We start from the raw sequence: 20,974 nt of genomic DNA, 5'->3' as shown, positions 1-20,974 counted from the left end.
AGGTGACTCTAACAAGCTCTATTAGGTAGAGATACATGCAATCACTGAATTCTGTCAAGAGATGATGACATTTATGCACAATAATGCACATTCTTCCATTTATTATTCAATATAATAAATTCTAACAATTTTCCAAAAGTGTTCATATAAAAAATACTTAGACTTTATGTTTTAGTAAGTTGTTTGTTTTCAGTAATCATTTCTTCCTGAGCAGATATTTTTTAGTGTTTTATTTTGTCATATTTATTGGCTATTATTTCTGTTAGAAACAGCTTCTGTTACTAAGAAAGAAACATCAACAAGGGAAGACACCTTTCCCACAAAAAAATATTTATTCCAGCTGCATTTTGATTTGAAGTTGAATAAAGACAAAGGTAAAAAGAAAAGCTAAGAAGACATTCCCAGGTGAGTCACTGGAGTGTCAACTAGCCTGGTCAGGGGCTGCTGTTAAACTACAGATGATATTTGATAAGAAGTGTCCCTTTAACTGTGAGAAAATGGTTTCCTAACGATACTTTTTCTTTTCACTCATGAAATCACTCTGGGTTAGCTTCTCATCAGTCCATAAATGCCCATACCTGGTTCTGTCAACATTTTTGGTTTTCAGATTGTGTGCTTTATGAGGCAAAACATAGCAACACAAACATTTAAATTGCTTCCATGTTTTACAACCTCAACTGCTGTATTTTATATAAAGGCCACAAAATGAATACTGTTATTGATGAAAATTGGGTTACCCTGAGGACTCTTGCTTAACTGAAATCACAAATGGAGCAGACAGAAAAATCAAAAGTATATGCTGAGAATGGTGAGTAAAGAGTGAACTCCTCAGAGCAGTAATAATTTTCATTTCCAGAGGCCAGAAGTAAGAAAAGAGAGATTTTTTTTCTTCATTTGGAAAATGTGATTTCTAATGTTACCTGAACACAATACAAGTAATATAAGTTTTAAAAATGAATAGTTTTAGTTACTTAGAAAAAAAGTTGTTTGTATGAGGGACTCAAAAATAGTTTTAAAATATTACTATATGCTAGAATCTGATTTTGTTTCTTTGTTTTGTTCTGTTTCTTTTGGTTTCTATTTATCCTGGGCCTGCTCTTTTATTTTTAAAATGTAACAAAGCCGATTTGATGTTCCTCAAAATGCTTCTATGTTGATCAGCACTCAATGCGAGGTCTAGTTGTCATAATGACACTGTATATACTTCAGTCAGGAGAGTAAGAAGTTTCTGCTTTGCAAACTAGTGGACAATTTATTAAACCAATTTTAATCTTCCTGACAGTCATACATTTACCTAAAACAATAATAAAAAAAAACTCTATTAAAACACTAGAAAATAGCTGGCATTACTCCAGAAAAGCCAAACCAATTGTCAAGGATTAGATGTATATTAAATGGGCTGATTTTTGACAGGCAAACTTGAAAGTTAAATGTTTTCGGGTAATGCTTGCAACTAGCCATACTTTGCTTGTCAGTAACTAGTTACTACGTTAGTCTTCCCTTTCTAATAGTTTTGATCCCTATTGTAGGAAGAGTACAAGTTATCCAGAGACTGAGTTGTTCTTTTATCAGAGTAAATTCTTCACATATGTTTGCAAGTCATGACTAAAGAATACACAAAAGAGCATATTTAAATATATTTTGCTAATTAGTAACAATAACTTTTCTCTTGTTTCTGATTTTTCTCTGGGATTATGCCAGTTACTTGATACATGTTCATTAATTTTATACTAAAAACAACATTAATGAGGGTGTTATTCTAAGATTTTAGTCCAACATCAAGCTAATCATATTAATACAAGCTATCCTGCTTAGTGAATAATAATCATAATATAATTTGTAAAATAATCATAATATAATTTGTAAGTGAATGAAATGGACTCCCTTAGAAAATGTTAATAGACACCTTTTTATAGCATATGTCCTATAACTGAATAAAAAGCTTAGCTAATTGATTGGTTGTTTATGTTGTATTAAATAATGATTTAATAATAAATGAAGCTTGAAACTTCTTGTAAGTAAATTAATGCTGGATAGTTGAATACCTATATTCCAAAAGTATTATTTTTGGTAAAGGATATAAAAGTTAATTCACCTAATTATGAACATATATAAAGCCATTAAGAACTAATTTTTTAAGAACTTTTAACGTTTTTTAAAATTCCTGAATATTTTACTATTTACCACATCACCACTACATTAGCAGAATAATAAAAATAGCTAATACCCTTGAGTATTTATTATGATCTAGATAATGTGCTAAGCTCTCTCCAGGTATTATCATATTTAACACAACAAATTCATAAGGCAGATACCATTGCTGCCATTTGACAGAAAATGTATAAGACTAAGAAACTTGGCTAAAGTTGTGCAGGTTATAAGAGGCGAGGAATGGACCAGAAGCCTGATCGTCCATTGCGAAGCCCATCTCATGCTCTTAACTATATTGCACCTTTCCTTCAACAGAGGGATTCATTGCCTCTTCTCCTATGAACAAATGGAAAGAAATTTAACCAAAATAAAATTTTCAACATATTATATATTGCCCAAAAAATTTAGTGTTACCTTCCCTGGTTCTTACCAATGAATATCAATAAATATTATTGATTGATTCCTGATAGCCTTGAAATGATGAATTAATTCCCTGAAGAGGTAGAAAATAGATTACTTAACTAATACTACAAGTGAACACTGAACATTCTGACTAAACAACCAACAAAATATAAAATAGTTGTACATTAAAGAATACAAGAATGAAAGTTACATTTACCATAAATTATACCACCATAGGACAAACATTAGTTAAGAACAGATTACTTTTAGCCATACTTATGACTGTCAGAGGAATAAGCCTGATTTTGTTCATGACTTCTAAAGGACTTTCAGAGAGAAAGAGCATTTTAAAAATAAGAGCTCATATTTAAAGTTTATGAGTTGTTCTAACCAACTTGGTTTTAAAGCTGGAAGTCACCTATTAATACCATACCACTAATACATTTACATTAATAATAGCCATTCTATGAATAGCATTAGCATCTTCTCAATAAACCCATGTAGCCAACACTTATACTTCTTGATTCCTGAATAAATCATGCAACAAAAGATGAATTTTTAGTTTCTATGAATTACAAGTAAAAAGAGTCACCTCTTTAAATTATGTGAGTTGTGTTTTTTTACAGATAGCATTAAGGTTTCCTAATTACTTTTTTTTGTTTAATCATTTTATGGGAAAAACCTTAAGGACTCTTGGAAAAGATAAAGCTTTGCCTTTCAAAGAAACCACTGCCATCTCCCACTGACCGAAAGAAGTTTGACCATGACTTTGCCATCTCCACTTCCTTTCATGGGATACACAATATTGTTCAGAACCAGAGCAAAATTCGCACGGTGCTCTGGTTGGTGGTGGTTCTGGGCTCAGTCTCACTCGTGACATGGCAGATCTACAGTCGCTTGCTCAACTACTTCACATGGCCAACCACAACGTCCATTGAAGTTCAGTATGTGGAAAAGATGGAGTTCCCAGCTGTGACATTTTGTAATTTGAACAGGTAAAAATTACTCTTTTTAAAAAATAATTAGTTCCTATAAATTTGCTAGTATAATCTTTCTTGGATGACTGACAAACAGTTTTCTCATGTGGAAATTATCATATGTAAAACCACTGAAGTTCTTAAATTGCACTTAAAAGCACAAATTTAAGGAAGCAAAGAATTCATTAATTTCTTCTTTCACTCATTTTCCATCTTTTCTTCCTTCCTTCCACAATCATATTCTAGGTAACATCCCAAATCCTATCATTAAATAGATATAAAAGAGATGGGGGTTTCACTACGTTGCCCAGACTATTTTCAAACTCCTAGGCTGAAGTGATCCACCTGTCTCAGCCTCCCAAAGTGCTGAAATTATAGATGTGAGCCATTGCGTCCAGCCAGATGTAAAAGTCTTGATCCCTGCATGTTAGAAGTTCATTAGCAGTAAAGAGAAACATCAACAATCATAGTGCAATATGGTTATTGCACAACAAAATAAAACAATGTGCGAGGGCTCTGAAATCCCACAGAACAGATTAATAGTCTCCATCTTGGGTGTTATGGAAATCTGGGTATTAAAAGATGATTACAGCTTTCTAAGTGGAGATGAAGAACTGGAAGAGGGAACTACTTTGCAAACACATAACCATATAAAATGTTCTGGTGTACATATGATGAGCTATTTAATGTAGTAGAGGCAAGGCCAACTCCATGGGTCTGTGATCAGTGTGGCTGCAAAGAGCCCTGAGCTTAGAAGAGGGTTATACTTGATTCAATGCTCTATTGCCAGTGTCTTAAGTCCTTGACTGCAACTCATTCCAGAAAGCTGCAGTCCATTGACTGTACACCAAATCTGCTAAGAGGAGGACAACTTTCCACCACTAGACTTCCAGGCAATGCTTTGTAATTGCCTGTGGTGAAGCATGAAATATCATACGTAGGATTTTTGCCGGGGAAGGGAGGGCTTCTTAAGACTCACCACTTAGTTATTAGGGAAGTCACTCAGCCTTCTTAGTGTCAATTTTCATATTTATAAAATGAGATAATATCATCTACTTCACATATTTGTTGTTACATTAGATAAGGTAATAAGTACTCCATTGTGTTTCATTCCTGGGGGACTTTTAGAACAGGTGCTCAATATAAAATAGATGTTATAGCCCGTTTGTATGATTGTCAATATTTCAAGAACTCAAGGTATGTATCAAGGTCCTAACAAGTCAAAACAAATCAATCCTTTCCCCCCAAAAAATGATTTTCAATACTATTGCATCATACTATTTTAAGTAGCATGTGTTCTAACAAAAACAGAGATTGGTTGCAGTTATCCTTGATTGAAAGAAAATGTAGATATTACTTCCAGAATGGCAAAGTGAGGAAGTCCATAAACTCTATCCCCTACAAAACCAACCATAACTGGTGAAAAAATATTTATCTTAAAAGGCAAACTTTTCTTTTAAAAAAGAAACATTTAAATAGTATCTCCTCAAATTCAAGTCTACTGGAACCTCAGAATAATCATATTTAAAAATTGGGTCATTACAAATATAATTACATAAGTTGAGGTTATACTGCACTAGGATGAGCCCTAAATCCAATGACTGAAGGTCTTATAAGGAGAGGAGAGAATACACAGAGATACAGCAGGGAAAAGCCATGTGAAATAAAAGCAGAGATTGATACAGTTTTGCCACAAGCCAAGGTATACTTAGGACAAAAGGCATAAGACATAGAGAAAACAAAAAGTAAAATGGCAGATGCAAATCTAACTATATTACTAATGAAATTAAATCAGAATGGATTAGACAATCCAATTGAAAGGCAAAGGTTATCAGAATGGATTTTTTTAGAAAGATCCAGCTATATGCTGTGTGCAGGAGATGCAATTTAGATTTGAAGATGCAAATGGGTTAAAAGTAAAAGAATGGAAAAAGGTATGTCAACCTTCAGAAAGCTAGAGTAGATATCCTAATCTCAGACAACATAGACTTTAAAGTAATATATGTTACCTGACATAAAAAAATTGTCATTTTATGTTGAATAAATGATCAATCTATCAGGAGATATAAGTTAACCTATATAGTTAGATTTTTCAATACCCCACTTTTAGTAATAAACAGAACAACTTGACAGAGAATAAACAAAGAAATAGAAGACATAGAAGACTTAAACATCCTTATAAACCTACTAGACTTTGCAAACATCCTTAGAACACTCTACTCAACAGTAGCAAAATATGCATTCTTCTCATGTGCACATGGCACATTCTCTTAGAATGGACAATATACAAGGCCATATACAATGTAAAGTAGGTGGAAAATATTTTAAATTGTTCAAATATGTTTATCAATCACAATAGAATAAAATTAGAGGTCAATAATCAAAATTAATTTGGGATATTCACAAATATGTAAATATTAAGCAATGCACACCTAAATAACAAAGAAGTCAAAGAAGAAATCCCAAAGAAAATTAGAAAATACTTTGAGATGAATGAAAATGAAGACACAATATACCAAACTTATGGGATGCAGCTAAAACAGTGCTTATAGGGAAAGTTGTAACTGTAAACAGCTAAATTAAAAAGAAAAGAAGTCTAAAAATACTTAATAGCCTATTATCTAAGTACTTTTATCATTTTTGGTATGGAAACCTAATCCATTTTGCATAGCTCAAATCTCAAATCAATGATTACAGCTTTTGTGTTGGATGACATTGAAAAAAAAGATAATATATCCTAGCTCAGTTAGATATAAGTATCCAGACCAACAAAAGAAGATTTAATATTTTAGAGGCTATAATGATAGAACAGGAAAATTCTTAATTATAAGATAATTATTCTTCCTTAGGGAACAAAAAACTAAGACAATATAAGTTTACAGGCATTAAAGATATCTCCAACTCCCAAAGTATAATTTTACAGAAAGATAATTTGGATTCCCACTTTAAACATTATACTCAGCATTGCTCAGCAAACTAATGACAGATCAGGAAAAGTACTCAAGCTATTTTCTAGTTCTCAGAGCCAATGATCTTCAAATATTTTAGTTAATGTGCTATATAAAAAATTTGAAAAACTGTGTATTTAACTTGCATATGTCTACATTTTTAGCCATAACCCTAAGTATATTTATTTATTATTTTTAGGAGATGAAAAATATTGTATTTTATATCAATTATATTATCACAAACATAAGTATTATATATCATTATATTTATGAGTTAAATAGGATAAGGATTTACTGTAATAGGAATAAACATTTCATATATTTTCATAAAATTTTAACTGCTTTATTGACTAAAATACAGCAGTAGAAATCATTTAAATTTTTATCTGTGGATTATATTCAAATAACCCAAAATGTGGAAGCCTTAACAAATAGTCTAGTTACATTTAAAATAACAACTTTCATTATTCTACTTAAGACTTTGTCAATTCAGCCTTAAGCAAGGGCCAAATACCCTGTGTCTAACGCAGAGCTTCACCCTGGCTACAAATATATGTATGACAAGCCAAGACAAGATTTTAGGAGCTTTGATTAATTAAAGGAGTCTTCCCCTGAAGCAAAATACAATTTGTATGCCTATATTAGGAGCCCTGAGGTTGTTACAATACAGTATGCATTCTATGTTAAGATTTGTGATGGGTGACAGGTTAACACTTTTTTATATATGGGAGAAGAACCGTTGTAAAAAGAGGATGGGAACATTTATTTCCTTAAAATTCTCTGTGCAGGAGAACACTCAGACATATGCACATTCTAGTTTGAAGCCCATTGTTCTAAGTTGCATTTTCTCTAATTCTCTTGAAAAAAAAGTAAAGCTTAACATTGTAATTTAATTAGAGTTTACCAAGTTAGAAACTGGACAGGTCTGCTGATAGATCCCAATTTCTATACTTTTTTTGTTTAACCACCTTGTGAGTAGAAAATGGACACCTGAAATGAGGAAACTTTGCCAAGTGACTATGGATTATCAGAAAGGGTTTACTTTTCACAATCGGTACCAGGACCCCATACCAAGTGTATGTCAGAGATCCCTTTTTAATACTTCCCTCCTCTATATGACAAAAATTTTTTTGGTAATAGTCATGAAATCAAACAAATAATGAAAATGGCCTATATATATTCATGTCAATAAAAATGTTAAAAAATAAAATAAACAATACAAAAATAAGAAAAAGTAATGCATTAATACTTTTTGGACACTGACTTTTTTTTTTTTTTTTTTAAAGTTTTTAAAATCTGTTCCAGTTGTGAAAGTAAAATAAAATCTCAGGACCCCCAACTCACTATGCCGAAGGGAAAAGTTAAGCTTGGGAACTGCGTCACACACAACTGCTTCCCATTTTGTTCCTAAATAGATAACGGCAAAGAGAGAAGGCACATACCTTCTCAGGGGCCCTCTATAAAATTTTCTCACAAAAAATCTCCTGTGGGTCCCAAGATCCTTACTGTAAAATGAAGTTGTACTGAATTTCACCCTGAGAATATAAATCAACAGCTTATCTTCACAGGTACAGGACAAATATAGAACTAGAAGTCATCCCTCTACTCACCTGAGGCAAATACGTATTTGACTTCTTCCTCTACTCTATGTTTACTTTATCCTGTATAAAAATGAAGATTCACTGAGCACCAGACAAACACATAGTTGATTATTCTACTACCCACTCCTTTCACAGGTAAAATGTAAATTCAGTGAAATTGATCAAAGCTTCAAAAGAATGCAACTGCTTGCCTCTGTTATCTACCTTCCCCCTTTTGTTCTTTCCTTTTTCTCCTACTGCCCACTCTTTCCACTTTAAATATTGTGTCCCCAAACCCTCTTAGGAAAAAGCATGGATCACAGATATTTCTGTGATTTTGTTTCTTTTCCCCAGGTTCATCCTCAACCTTAGCAAAATAAACCTGTAAAATGATTGGGGCTCCCCTCAGACATTTTCTTTAGTTTTACACAGAAATGAATAATAGCATTGTATTTCCATTTTTTAGCCTTTCTTTATGAATATTTGTCAATGACTTCATCAAAATTAACTTTATCCATGTATTCATGTTCCATAGCACAGCCATATTAGTCTAGTTTTACTTGTAGTTGATTAAAGAATGCTTATTAATTTTAATTTTGAAAAATTTCTTTCACATGAAGCAATGGTTATACAAACGGAAAGACAAACTCCTAAGAATACAATTTGCAGAAATTCATAAAAAGTCACGTTTCACAAAAAATTCCAAAAATTGTAATAATGTTTGTGGCTTGGTTCTTTGGTATCAATTCTAGTGCTTTCCAAATGTCTTTGTGTCTAAAATTTTCACTAAAATATCTTTATAACAAAATTCATCAAAAATTTATATTCATTTGGTAAAAACTGCAGAATTTTATTTTTTTCCACTAAAATCAGAAATAGTAATTGGATGTAGTGACTACTGATGCTATTTGATCCATTGTTTGTGAGTAACTCATGTACTGGGTCTTCATGTTTATAATCACTGTGATTCTTTGTTTGTTTCAAATTTGTTTGATGCAAGAAAAAATTGCTCAAGCATTTTTAACCAAAGGTAAAATCATTGCTTCTCATACAAATATAAAGACATAACAAAGGTTTCATTAGTTAATTAGAGAATGGTAAGACATTAAAATTTGCTCAAAGAAGAATAAAAAAGGCAGACATTGTTCCTCATTTTCCTTCTCCACAAAATTATCTGTAAAACATACGAGAAATGGATCTGTTTTGGCAGGACTAAAATAAGGCCTGAGTCAGGCATCAACTTGGATTTTAGATGAAATTTACTCATTTGGGTCATGTAACTTGGAGAAGTACATTTAGAACCATTGATATACATAAGAAGGACATATTTAATAACTGGTTAGCTAGATGTTAAATTGTTTAAACAAATTAATATATTTTTAGTGTTATTTTCTTCTACTAGGCTCTTAACAATTGTGTTAAATTAGAGTAAGGCAAATTCTAGCTAAGCAAGGTTTTTGAAAGGAAAACTTAGAAGAGTTTTGAAGTTCAAATTAAAATTGAAAATAAGCCAGATGCAGTGGCTAGTGCCTATAGTCCCAGCACTTTGGGGGGTCAAGGTAGGCAGACTGCTTGAGCTCAAGAGTTTGAGAACAGGCCGGGCAACATGGTAAAACTCTGTCTCTACAAAAAATACAAAAATTATCTGGGCATGGTGGTGTACACCTGTAGTTCCAGCTATGTGGGGGGCTGAAGTGGGAGGATTGCTTGAGCCCAGAAGGTCAAGGCTGCAATGAACCATGTTTGTGCCTCTGCACTCCAGCCTGGGCAACAAATTGAGACTCTGTCTCAAAGAATAAAATAAAATTGAAAATAAACTCAGTGCAAAACACTTTTGTTTTATGCAAAACAATATTTCTCGCAAAAAATTTTCTTCCTTGGCTTAATATTGTTAGGTTTTATTTATTAAATTTAATTAATCTATATAAATTACTCTCATGGTCTCAAGTATAATAAAAAAAGCTTAAAAATATTTTAAGATGCCCTCCTATTTAACTTTTTTGTAGATTGTATTCATTGCTCCCATATGTATAGTAATACCTTTATTTCTCTGCATAATCATTTTGAATATAATCCAGTGAATATATGTCAGGGAATACTGGCTCTGACTGTGCAGGATTTCACAGTTGTAGGGTTTTGGAGCAGGTTGTTGGGAACCTGTCTGTCACTGGGAGTTGGAAACCTGAAGTAGCTTGGAGGTCCATCTCTCAATATAGGGTTTACACTGTACTTCTGCCAAAATCTGCTGCTGATGTAAACTCTTAATTCCTTAACGATCCAAGAAATACTTTTGACCAAGAAATGCAAGGTTATTAGATGTACTGTAGTTAGGCAGAATACCACCATGACAGACAACCAATAGTGCCTTGGAATCAGGAAGTCCAAGGAGGATATTTACAGAGTTTTAGGACCTGGGCTAGCTTTGCAAGGACCAGAGCCAGTTAAGTAAGCTACAATATTAGATATTGACTATGAAAACAGTTTTTCATCTCTTAAAGATTATGTAATGTTGGCTTGAGGTTGTTTCTCCATTTTTGTGTTTTGTGTATGCCCTACCTTGACTGAGAAGGGATTTAATATGGCTTGAATTTAAAAGAAAAATTATATGTATATATTGTGGGGGCCATGGGTGTTGGCCCCCTAAAGATAGGCTGAAAAATTAGTGACATGAGGCAGATTGATTAATAGAAGAAAAGGCTTACAATGATATTTAATGTGTATACACATGAGCCTTCAGAATAAAGCCCAACATCCCAACCGGATACAGAGGCTTATTTATCACCTTGAGATTATAGAAAGAATGTGGGCTCAGAATATTACTGAAAGCAGGTTTTAACACTCAGACAGGTTATACAGGTTATAGTAGGGAGAAAGGAAGAGGCTTGACAAGCAAAGGTGACCTTGTGATATAGATGAAGACTTCTTCAGAGAGACAAGATGGCAAATGTTTATTTTTAGACTTTTAAAGGTGTCAGAATCTCAATCTCTCCTATACTTAGCAAATGCCTAGCAAGAGGAGGCCCGGCTGCATTAATGGATGTTTTCTATAGATGCAAATTTTCCACATAAAAGACAGCTTTGTAAGGCCACTTCCGTTAGCTGACCCTGCAGCAGCCATTTCAAAATATGTCAAAAAATGTATTTTAGAGTAAATATGTTTATTTTCTTCTCTCTTTATATATATGTATATACACATATATAGATATATATTTATATATTAAATAAGATAATATAATATAAAGCAAAATAGAAATAAAATCTGGGACACAAAAGAGGTTCAGGTATGACATACAAACCACATACCCCATATACTTACCAAGAGTGGAATATGCATTCCGTTCTATGCTTTTAGCAGTCAATTTAAAGAGAGAACATTTGTTCAGTTTCAAAATTTATAACATCCAAAATATGAAGGTCCTCATCATGTTTGTAAAGGAATGGAAGGCATGCAAATAAAGAACCATATGGAATGCAAAACAAAATCGCCCCGCAAGATAAGAGAATTAGAAAGTGATATAGTCGTTAAGTTAAATAGATTACTTCTGCTTTGGTGGCCAGAATGAATAATTTATTTAATAAGTACTTACCTAACACTCACTATATTCCAGGAAGGTGTCTAAAAATTTTAAGAAAAACAATTAATGTAATCATTAAAAGAACACTTTGAGGTAGGTTATATTAATATATACAGATTTTACAAGAGAGGAAACTTAAGTCAGAGGGAAATGAAAAAAAATTTGCTAAGTCATACCATCAAGTGGCTGTAACAATTAGAACCTAACTGGAGAAACGGAATCACCATGAATGACAGAATAAAGGGCTTTTTTTCCTAGGGATTAAGCCCCACTTCCTTGCAGGAGCTGGTTAAGCAGTCTTTGTAAGTCTTTTTCACCTGTTCTTTGTGCTGGGGCTGAAGTAAGCAGGGCCAGCAGGAAGGGAAAATGGATATGAAGTCGGGGAAACAAATGAAGCTCAAAATGTAGGTCTCTTTTTCACTACCTCCAATCTTGATGGTGTGAATGGCCTGCAGGATAGCTGTCATCTTTACCAGGTTGCACCCTTACCTAACCCAGTATTTGAAGAAGCTGAAGGAAAAGGTGACAAAGGAGCTGGAGGAGCTGTGGTCCTGGCTGCTGCCCAATACCAGCAAGTTGGGTCAGCAGATGGATTGCAGTGTGGGTGAGCTACCACAGCTCCTGCACGACAGTGAAATTCACATATATACAAGGATGGGAATGCTGGGAAATGCAGTTCTAATTTAGCTAAGCTGACACAGGACAAGTCCACACACAGGAAATCTGGCTCCTAAATACATTTTTACCAACTATACATTCCCACCTCTTCCTTTAAATTGAATCTTGAAGATCCATTAGGTGTCATCCAGATCAAGGTCTGGGGAAGATTCTAGGTAAATGAAACTACATGTGCAAATACAAGATTAATTGCACAATGGGTCAAAGACTTCTTAGGCAACAAATTTTGCTTAAATGTCTTGCAAATAAGGGAGAGTGTGGGAGATAAGAAGAGGCTAATAGAATCTAGATGTTGGTATCTGTCTTCTAGATAATTATAAGTTTTCATTATTCTAACTAGTGCCTTCATACCTGCTAATAGGTTCCAAACAGATGCTGTAGCCAAATTTGGTGTTATTTTTTTCTTATGGCACATTGTATCCAAAGTCCTCCATCTTCGAGAAATTACTGCCAATTCCACTGGCTCTAGAGAGGCTACTGATTTTGCTGCAAGTCACCAAAACTTCAGCATTGCGGAATTTATCAGGAACAAAGGTTTTTATCTCAACAATAGCACTTTGTTGGACTGTGAGTTTTTTGGAAAGCCATGTAGCCCAAAGGTAACAATTTTATATTCTTCAAATATAATCAAAGTAATAAGTTCCTTTACTGCATATTTCACATTGAGCTCCCACGGTATTTACTCCCATGGTGAATCAATCCAAATTTGCTTACAGATTCTATTTCATTAGCTCAGCCTTATGATATCAGGGGTATGGAATACACATGAGACAAATTTCCTCTTTCAAGCAGTTAGATAAGGAAAGATAGAAAAGAGAAAACTTGATTGCCTTTCTTGTAGTATAGTCCTTCCAAAAGAAAAACAATTTAACACAAGAGGATATTTTAATTTTTTTCATTCATCAACAACCTATTCCAACATAGTATTTTTATAATCACCAAATATCCATCACTCTGCTTATATGCTTATGGTATTGCATTAGAGACTATAGAAAATAAGAGGATCCCAGCATTTAACTATGAAAAATTTATATGTTATTATTATATATTATATATTATATATATAATCAAAACTAGTATATATTATATATAATACACATTCACTCATAACAAATACAAAACAAATACATAACAAATACAAAATCCTGTTATTATTGTTTATAAAATTAATCTACATTTAAGATAAAGTACTAGATCTATCTGTAATCTATTAATAAACAACTATATAGGCAATTTGATGCCATATTTCCCGCATCAGCAATTCTGTAGCCTGTGTTGTTAGGGGAGCCTAAGTAAACACAAATTCTTGGTTCTTGAATACAGTTTCTTATGTTATTGGTAGGCCGCCTTAGCACACAGTAAGCAGAAAAAAATGCCTGAGAGACATTTCACAGAGGTGAGGTTCTGGCCTAAACTCTTAACTTGGAAAGTAAGCTTTCTTATGCTGTTTTTATTCACCAACATGTTTAACTTACCACCAAAAAATTTCGTGTTAGAGAAATTTTTCAGTTGCATATTACAGAAACCCATTTGTGTTCTAGTAAACTGAAGACTAAAAGTAATGAATTGGCTTAATTAAACGGGAACTCCAACAGTAGGCCTGGCTTCAAAAAATGCTGAACCAATGGACTCCAAGACTGTCTTTAAGATTCTGACTTTGTTTCCATCTCATAATTCTGGTTGGCTTCTTTCTGTATGAGTTATCCCCATACCTCACCAAAATGGCTGCTGACTCGCCCTAGACTTTCATTATCAGAGTTTAGCACTCCAGTATCCACCTAATAATCTCACCAAAGACTCTGATTAGCTCTGCTTGGGACACGTATCAATTCTTGAACCAACCACTGAGGCAAGAAGGTGAGGTTTAAGCTTGGCCCAGCTTGTGTCCCATGCACACCTCTGTAGTGGTTGGAAAAGGAGGGTAAAAGGAAGGTAAAAGGGTCATGTGATTGACTGCCACACTGTGACCATACAGGTTACATTAGGCATAGCTCCTCCAAGAAAGGATGCTGAAGTAGTGCTCCACAGATAAAAACATGTTTCCATACATCTTCAGGAAAACATAAAACAAGTAATTTTTAAAAATGTTTTAAATACATGCTTAATTTTATATGAAAATGTCTCCTTTAAATAATCACATGCAAATTGACAAATGCATATTACCAAAAAAAAAAACTATCATTGAATACACATATAAATCAGACTATTCTCTCTGATATTTCTGCAGTCTTGTTAGGTATTTGTGCTTTAAAAAAAAAGTTATAGCAAACTTGAGAAGTGACAAAAATATCAAATTGATGGGTTTTTTTTGGTTCATTTGCATATTGGAGGATTTTGCACATGTCTTCACTGAATATGGAAATTGTTTTACTTTTAATCATGGCGAAACTCTCCAAGCAAAGAGAAAAGTGAGTGTCTCTGGAAGAGGCTTGCGCTTGCTCTTCAATGTGAATCAGGTACTGAATTTTCTCCAGGTTCAAGACAAACGAGAATGGGTGGGGGTTTCCAAAACTTGATCAGACTATTGGGCCATATCAGATAGTTCCTACACATTGGATATTATTTCAGTTTTTGTTAATTTAGTCTAGACTCCTATGGATTTTATATAACTATTGGCTTAGAAATTAAACAGGCAAAATTTTGAGGCATAAACTGGAGATTTTTAGCTATCCTACTGACTTAAATTATTGACTCCAGGGAATGTTCATGCCACAAAATAAGAAAACCCAGAGATTCTAATTTGCAATGTATGTAGCTATTTTAAGAGAACTCTTTGCATTGAACAATAATTTTAGAAATACGTTTATGTAAATATGACATGTTTTAGAAAGAAACTCTACATACACATTTGACAAACTATAGAATGTATATCTGGAAAAGTGATGGAAAACATAATGGTTATATAAGGAATATTATATAAATAGATTTTGTCCAAGCCCAGCTTTTGGAAAGCTGAAATTTACCTAGTAAGTTCTAAGTGTTTAGTCCTGGGAGGCAGATGTTCAAACACCTAAGAAATGCAGTGGTGTTTTCTTCAAGGGTTCCTGGTATAGCTCCCACCCAAGATTAGTTAATTCTGACCTTTTGTTTAAATAACTACTTCTAGTGTTACACATTTAAAGGCATTCTACTTTATTATTACGGTTTTATAAAAGAGGATTCTAAAATGCTGATGGATTAAGTATCTAAAATCATACAATTAATGACAAAGATGAAAAATAAACTTGATGTTCCTGCATTCACCTCCCAATCCAAGTGAATCATGCCATTGGCTACTTTTAAAGAATTTCCAGTAATGTACTCTTCATAGCTTCCTTTTGTATCCCATTCAAGATATTTTTCTTATGTCCAAACATAACACTGCAAACTTTAATGCATGTACCTACCTATACTTGTAATGTATTTGATTAATACTTTCGGATCATTCAAATATTAGCCCTATGGTCAGTTCGAACATTATATTATCAATTTTTACAAACTAGAATTTTCCAAATATTTTTAGAATGCAATGAACATCTACAAATTCAATGCAATGTTCCATAAGTAAATAACATTGAGATATTTCTCCAGGCTAGACAGTTAAGTGTTTCTTAGAGGCTTACAAAAGGGCCAGGAGAAATAGAGTTTTGAATTACAAATAGAATATTTAGTATGTTTGTTAAATGTAATTACATAGGCAGTTGATCCATTCATAGACTATATTCTTTATATTTATATTCTTAAGCCTGTGCCTTCTTCTTATAGACTAAAATTACAACTAATGACAGTCACCAGAAGTTTAGTCTTAAATTTCTTCATCTGACAAAAGATTTATTAAAAAGAACATTTGTGTTAAAGAAATAGTGTAACTCTTCACTCTTATGGGAAAATGAATTTGAATTTTACATAAGGGCAGGGATTTTAATTGCAAAATGAAGAGGGCCAAATGATTTTCTAAGCAAATGAGTCAAAGAAAACAGCCAAGAAGGAAGCAACTAAAAGGCAACTAGGTGAAGAGAAGGCCAGAGAGAACAAGATCATTCACAGTAATTGTAAATACTTACCTGCACCTATCTAAGATGAAATGTGATCCATGGAAAACTATAGAGGTCTTGAGCAATGATTGTCAATTGAGAAAAATGATGAGACACATCTCAATCATTTTAGAAGGTTTATTTGCCAAAGTTAAGAACAGGCACCCATGACATAGCCTCAGGAAGTCCTGAGGTAGTCCAGGGTAGTCAGGGCACAGCTTGGTTTTACACATTTTAGGAAGACATGAGACATAAATTAATATATCTAAGACATACATTGGTTTTATCCAGAAAGGTGGGGACAACTTGAAGCAGGGAGGAGGCTTCAAGCTCATAGGTAGGTGAGAGACAAATGGTTGAATTTTTTTTAGTTTCTGATTGGGCTTTCCAAAGGCGGCAATCAGAATAAGCATTTATCTCAGTGAACAAAGGAATAACTTGAAATAGAATGGGAGGCAGCTCCCAGTTTGACAGGGCCCAAGATAATTTCCTTTCCCATTCCCCTGCTCCCTTTAAAAAAAAATCTTTAGGAGAAAGCATTTTAGGAGAACATGAGTCTCTGGTCTCAGTGTTCACCTGATTTCTCATGGTTAGGATGGTTTATTACTAGATGGGTAGGTCCGAAAAGCTTATTTTTAGCAGATTGCAAAGTCTCATGTTCTATGAAGAGAAAATAGGGGGAGGAAGGGAGAAAAACAACAGCAAACAAAAGAACAACCCTGGAAAAATTCATATAGGCCACATTACTTTGAAGTCCGTACATCAGTAGGCAGGTATGAAAAGTGGCTTATGTATGTAAATAGGTTGCAGTTACTTTCTTCTAAAGTTTAAGTTGACTGGCTTCAGTTTGCCAGACTTTAAGAAAGCCCAGCTTAGTTTTCAGTGATTCCAAATTAGGAAATATGGGGGAAAAAAAGAAAAAAATTGAAAACATTATTTTGAAGGCTTGTAGCCAAGAAAAATTAGAATTTGGTCCAAACTCTAGAAAATATTAAAAATTGAAAAACACTGGGCAAGACTAGAATCTAACAACAGGTGTACTCTAGTTTTGGAAACATAATTTTTCTCTCTTCTCTAATCCTAATTAAAGGATTAATTAGGACATAAAGTTTCCCATTTTTGCTAAAGACAAATCATGTTAAGGACTAGTTTGCTTTATTTTACTTTGCCAAATTATTTGTATACAGTGCAGCAAGAATAGTTTTTTTTTACATAGGCTTTTAAATTGCCTTTGGTGGAACTTTGTTCCATAGAAGGAATCTCAGATAAGACTTTTTAAAAGCCGAGCCCAGCCATAGATTTGTGCCATTAAGTACCTATGAGTTGGGTGAATCTCCTCTCCACTTGAGGTTCCAAGATAAACCTGGAGCTTCTGGGCCTGTCAGAAAGTGACATTCTCTACTTACCACAGGTCAGAAACCCTGTACAGGGACTCTGTACACAAAATACGAGGTCAGTTTTTCCAAGGACATTATTGGTTTCATAAGCCAAGTTTGATTCCTTAAAGGAAAGCACACCATTCCAGTAAAAGCCTTGGTAAAATAAGCAGTTTCTCCAATTGTGTCTTGTTACAAGTGAAAACAGATTCTTATTGCACTTATGCAAATAACTGTATTGCCACAAGTTAAGAATACTCACAAATAGTTTTCAAATTCTGGAGAAATCAGGCAGACAGAATAAAGTATGCTCCACATTTTGTTCATAGGAGTATTCTAAATTGTAGCTCAAAATAAAAGTTTTAAGACTCTGAAAAACAAAACAAAGGATCAGCAAACATTTTAAGTAAAAAGTCAAAAAGATTATTTGAGTCCATGCAGTTAATTCCTGTTCTACTTAATGCTCATGAACATTTTAGCTCTCCATGAGTCCTGAAAGTTTTTCCTGTTTTCTGATGTTACAATCTCCAAAGTTATCAGAAACCTGCATTTAAGGGCACCTGTTAGAGTTTTGTAGCTGATTATAAAAACACCTTCTAAAGAGGACCAAAACATGAGAACAATTGTCCTTGGATGAAAAAAGTTTTAGGGCAGACATAGTCAAAGACACAATTGACAAGGAAATTTGTTACCTCAGTGGTACACAATAATTTTAACATAACAATTATGATTATTATTGATAATGTACACTAAGTCATATCAGAATTACAGGCCTTTCCATTAATTCTGGAACACTTATCAATATCATTTATATAAATACAGCCCAAAGAAAACCAAACACCATTTCATATTTGACAATGCTTTCTGTATAATTTTTATACCAAGTAAGCCAAATTATGTCATTTTCGGACTTTAGGGAAACTAATATCTTAAAGGATTAATTAGGTCAGAAAAAGACATAATTTATAATTTGATTTTAGAAAGATCTTCAAATATCAAAGGTTTAAAATACTTGATATTATGAAATAGGATTACAGGTTATTGTAAAGTCATTCATTTAACCAAAGTGATAACTCAAGGATTTTTTTTAAAAAAGAAAAAAACTTCATTCTTTGAGAGAGGAGACTTAATTTTCCAAATAAGAATCCCTAATAAAATCAGCATGAAGTCAATTAAATTTGTTTTTCAAAATTTTGTAAACAATCTATAAAATTTAATCTTGACCATAAAATATAATTTCCATAAGTCTTTTATAACCTTTATGATCTTTGTTAAGGAGTTAGTTAATGCTTCAAGAAAACCTTGTTAATCTGACACAGGAGTCCATATGCTGGTCTTGCATCATTGTGCCTTTGACAGTCATGATTAATTTATAGAGAAACTGAACTTATTTTGTCTTTTAATATCACCCATTGCAATCTCACATGACCACTTATTCCTCAATAGTCCCTAGGCCTCGAGGAGTTGAATGGCTTTAATTTCTGGCCCTACATCTCAAAAATGCATTTTATTTATTTATTTATTTATTGAGACAGAGTCTCACTCTGTCACCCAAGCTGGAGTGCAGTGACATGATCTTGGCTCACTGCAACTTCCTCTGACTGGGTTCAAGTGATTCTCATGCCTCAGCCTCCCAAGTAGCTGGGACTACAGGCATGTGCCACCATGCCCAGCTGATTTTTTGTATTTTTAGTAGAGATAGGGTTTCACCATGTTGGCCAGGCTGGTCTGGAACTCCTGACCTCAGGTGATCCACCTGCTCAGCCTCCCAGAATGCTGGGATTACAGGTGTGAATTCCTGTGCCTGGCCAGGAATGCATTTTATTTTTATTGGAATCTGCTATGGGGCCTGAAGATGAGGCTTTAATTGCTGTTAGTGTTTAAGATTTAGTAGGACTTGGTGTCCTTTTTTAGACCCTGGAGTCAAAGAACTGTAACTTAATGTCACAAGGACTTTAAAAGCACATACAGGAAGATACATGGATGTAATAACCTTAATTTTAAAACAAAAATTTTTATCTCAGTTTTTCTCCTAAGCAAACCAATACTTAATAATAATGTGACAACTTGATCATATTAAAGTTTTTGGTTTTTTAAAAAATAAATCCTTATTTTGACTTACACTGACTATTAATGAATGCTTGGACTTTGTGGTTTGACCTGAACACTTCTTTCTTAAACAACCAGTCATTTTATTTTAGGACTAAATTTACCATATTATTTTTCTTTAAGCTGTCTTACCACAAAAAAAACTCTTTATTTTTATAACTTTCTTTACATCTCTTTTTGTTTCCTTGTTCTTCTTACCTTGTTTTATACATAACCTTTAGATAAGCTTTGAATTAGACAAAATTTGTTTATCTTTTTTTAAAAAGGACAAAAGGACACACTTTTTTTTAGCAAGAATGTTTTTCTATAATATATATTTATTGGAAAATACCCACATAATGAATTATCTATTATTTAACTGAATATAACTTTATATTCTAAGTTATGGCAAGTTTGTCTACAAGTATTATTCCTTACCTAACTATTTTATTTTAATTGTTCACCTAGATTATTTATGAAAACTGCAATAGTCGTGATTTAAAGTTATGAAACTGCCATTGCAAAAATAAAACTGAGGCAGTGAAAAATTTATGACCTAACTGACTCCATCTTGCTTCTAACCTCCAAGCTGTCCTTGTTCATTCCTGGACTTTGGGAGGAACTGAGTTTATAGTTTAGCTTTGAAACAAAGACAATAGCAGTCCTTTCCCAAACAAACCTCCTTACTGCCTGTGGACTAGGCTGCCTAAAGCCACAAGATTAGAAGTTATGGTAATCTTGAAAATTTAAGATGCAGCTATTTTCATTAAACCAATATCAATGTCTTATTTATTAAAAACTACACAAGCAATGATCATTCTGTTTGGGGCTGGGTTTATAGTTTTGTAATCTCTATGCCAAATTTTGACATTTTATAGTGTTTGGCAGGGATAAGTTGAAATTACCTGATTAATAAACATAAACAAAAAAAGTATGCTGGCAGTTCTTAAGACATTTCTGATATTACTTTACTAGTAATTTTAAAGCTAGCTTTTTTATTAAAGATTTTACTTAAGTTACATAAACTTGAAAAAGAATTTGACTAGTCTTTTCTTTTTTCCTGATAAAATATATGATTTAAACACTTTTATTTTTCTTTAAGCCAATTAATTAGAGCCCTTTTATATATTTTCTGTAGTGAAATATTGTGTATATGACATATAAATACATAGGCATATTAGGTATG

General features: G+C 33.2%; 1 protein-coding gene across 1 annotated transcript in view; it reads left to right on the top strand.

Annotated features, from left to right (window-relative positions):
- Positions 1-717: 717 nt before the first annotated feature.
- The window catches only part of ASIC5 (acid sensing ion channel subunit family member 5), a 40,335-nt gene continuing 20,078 nt past the window's right edge, over positions 718-20,974 (top strand). The window contains exons 1-4 of the mRNA XM_054484550.1: positions 718-808; positions 3,242-3,548; positions 12,673-12,910; positions 14,642-14,767. Of these exons, the coding sequence (XP_054340525.1) occupies positions 769-808; positions 3,242-3,548; positions 12,673-12,910; positions 14,642-14,767 (711 nt within the window). The 5' untranslated portion in view covers positions 718-768. The remainder of the gene's footprint in view (positions 809-3,241; positions 3,549-12,672; positions 12,911-14,641; positions 14,768-20,974) is intronic.

This window comes from Pongo pygmaeus, chromosome 3 (genome assembly GCF_028885625.2).
Source record: "Pongo pygmaeus isolate AG05252 chromosome 3, NHGRI_mPonPyg2-v2.0_pri, whole genome shotgun sequence".
NCBI classification, from domain to species: domain Eukaryota; kingdom Metazoa; phylum Chordata; class Mammalia; order Primates; family Hominidae; genus Pongo; species Pongo pygmaeus.
Note: the sequence above shows the minus strand (reverse complement) of the source record. Positions and strands in the feature narration are given on the sequence as shown.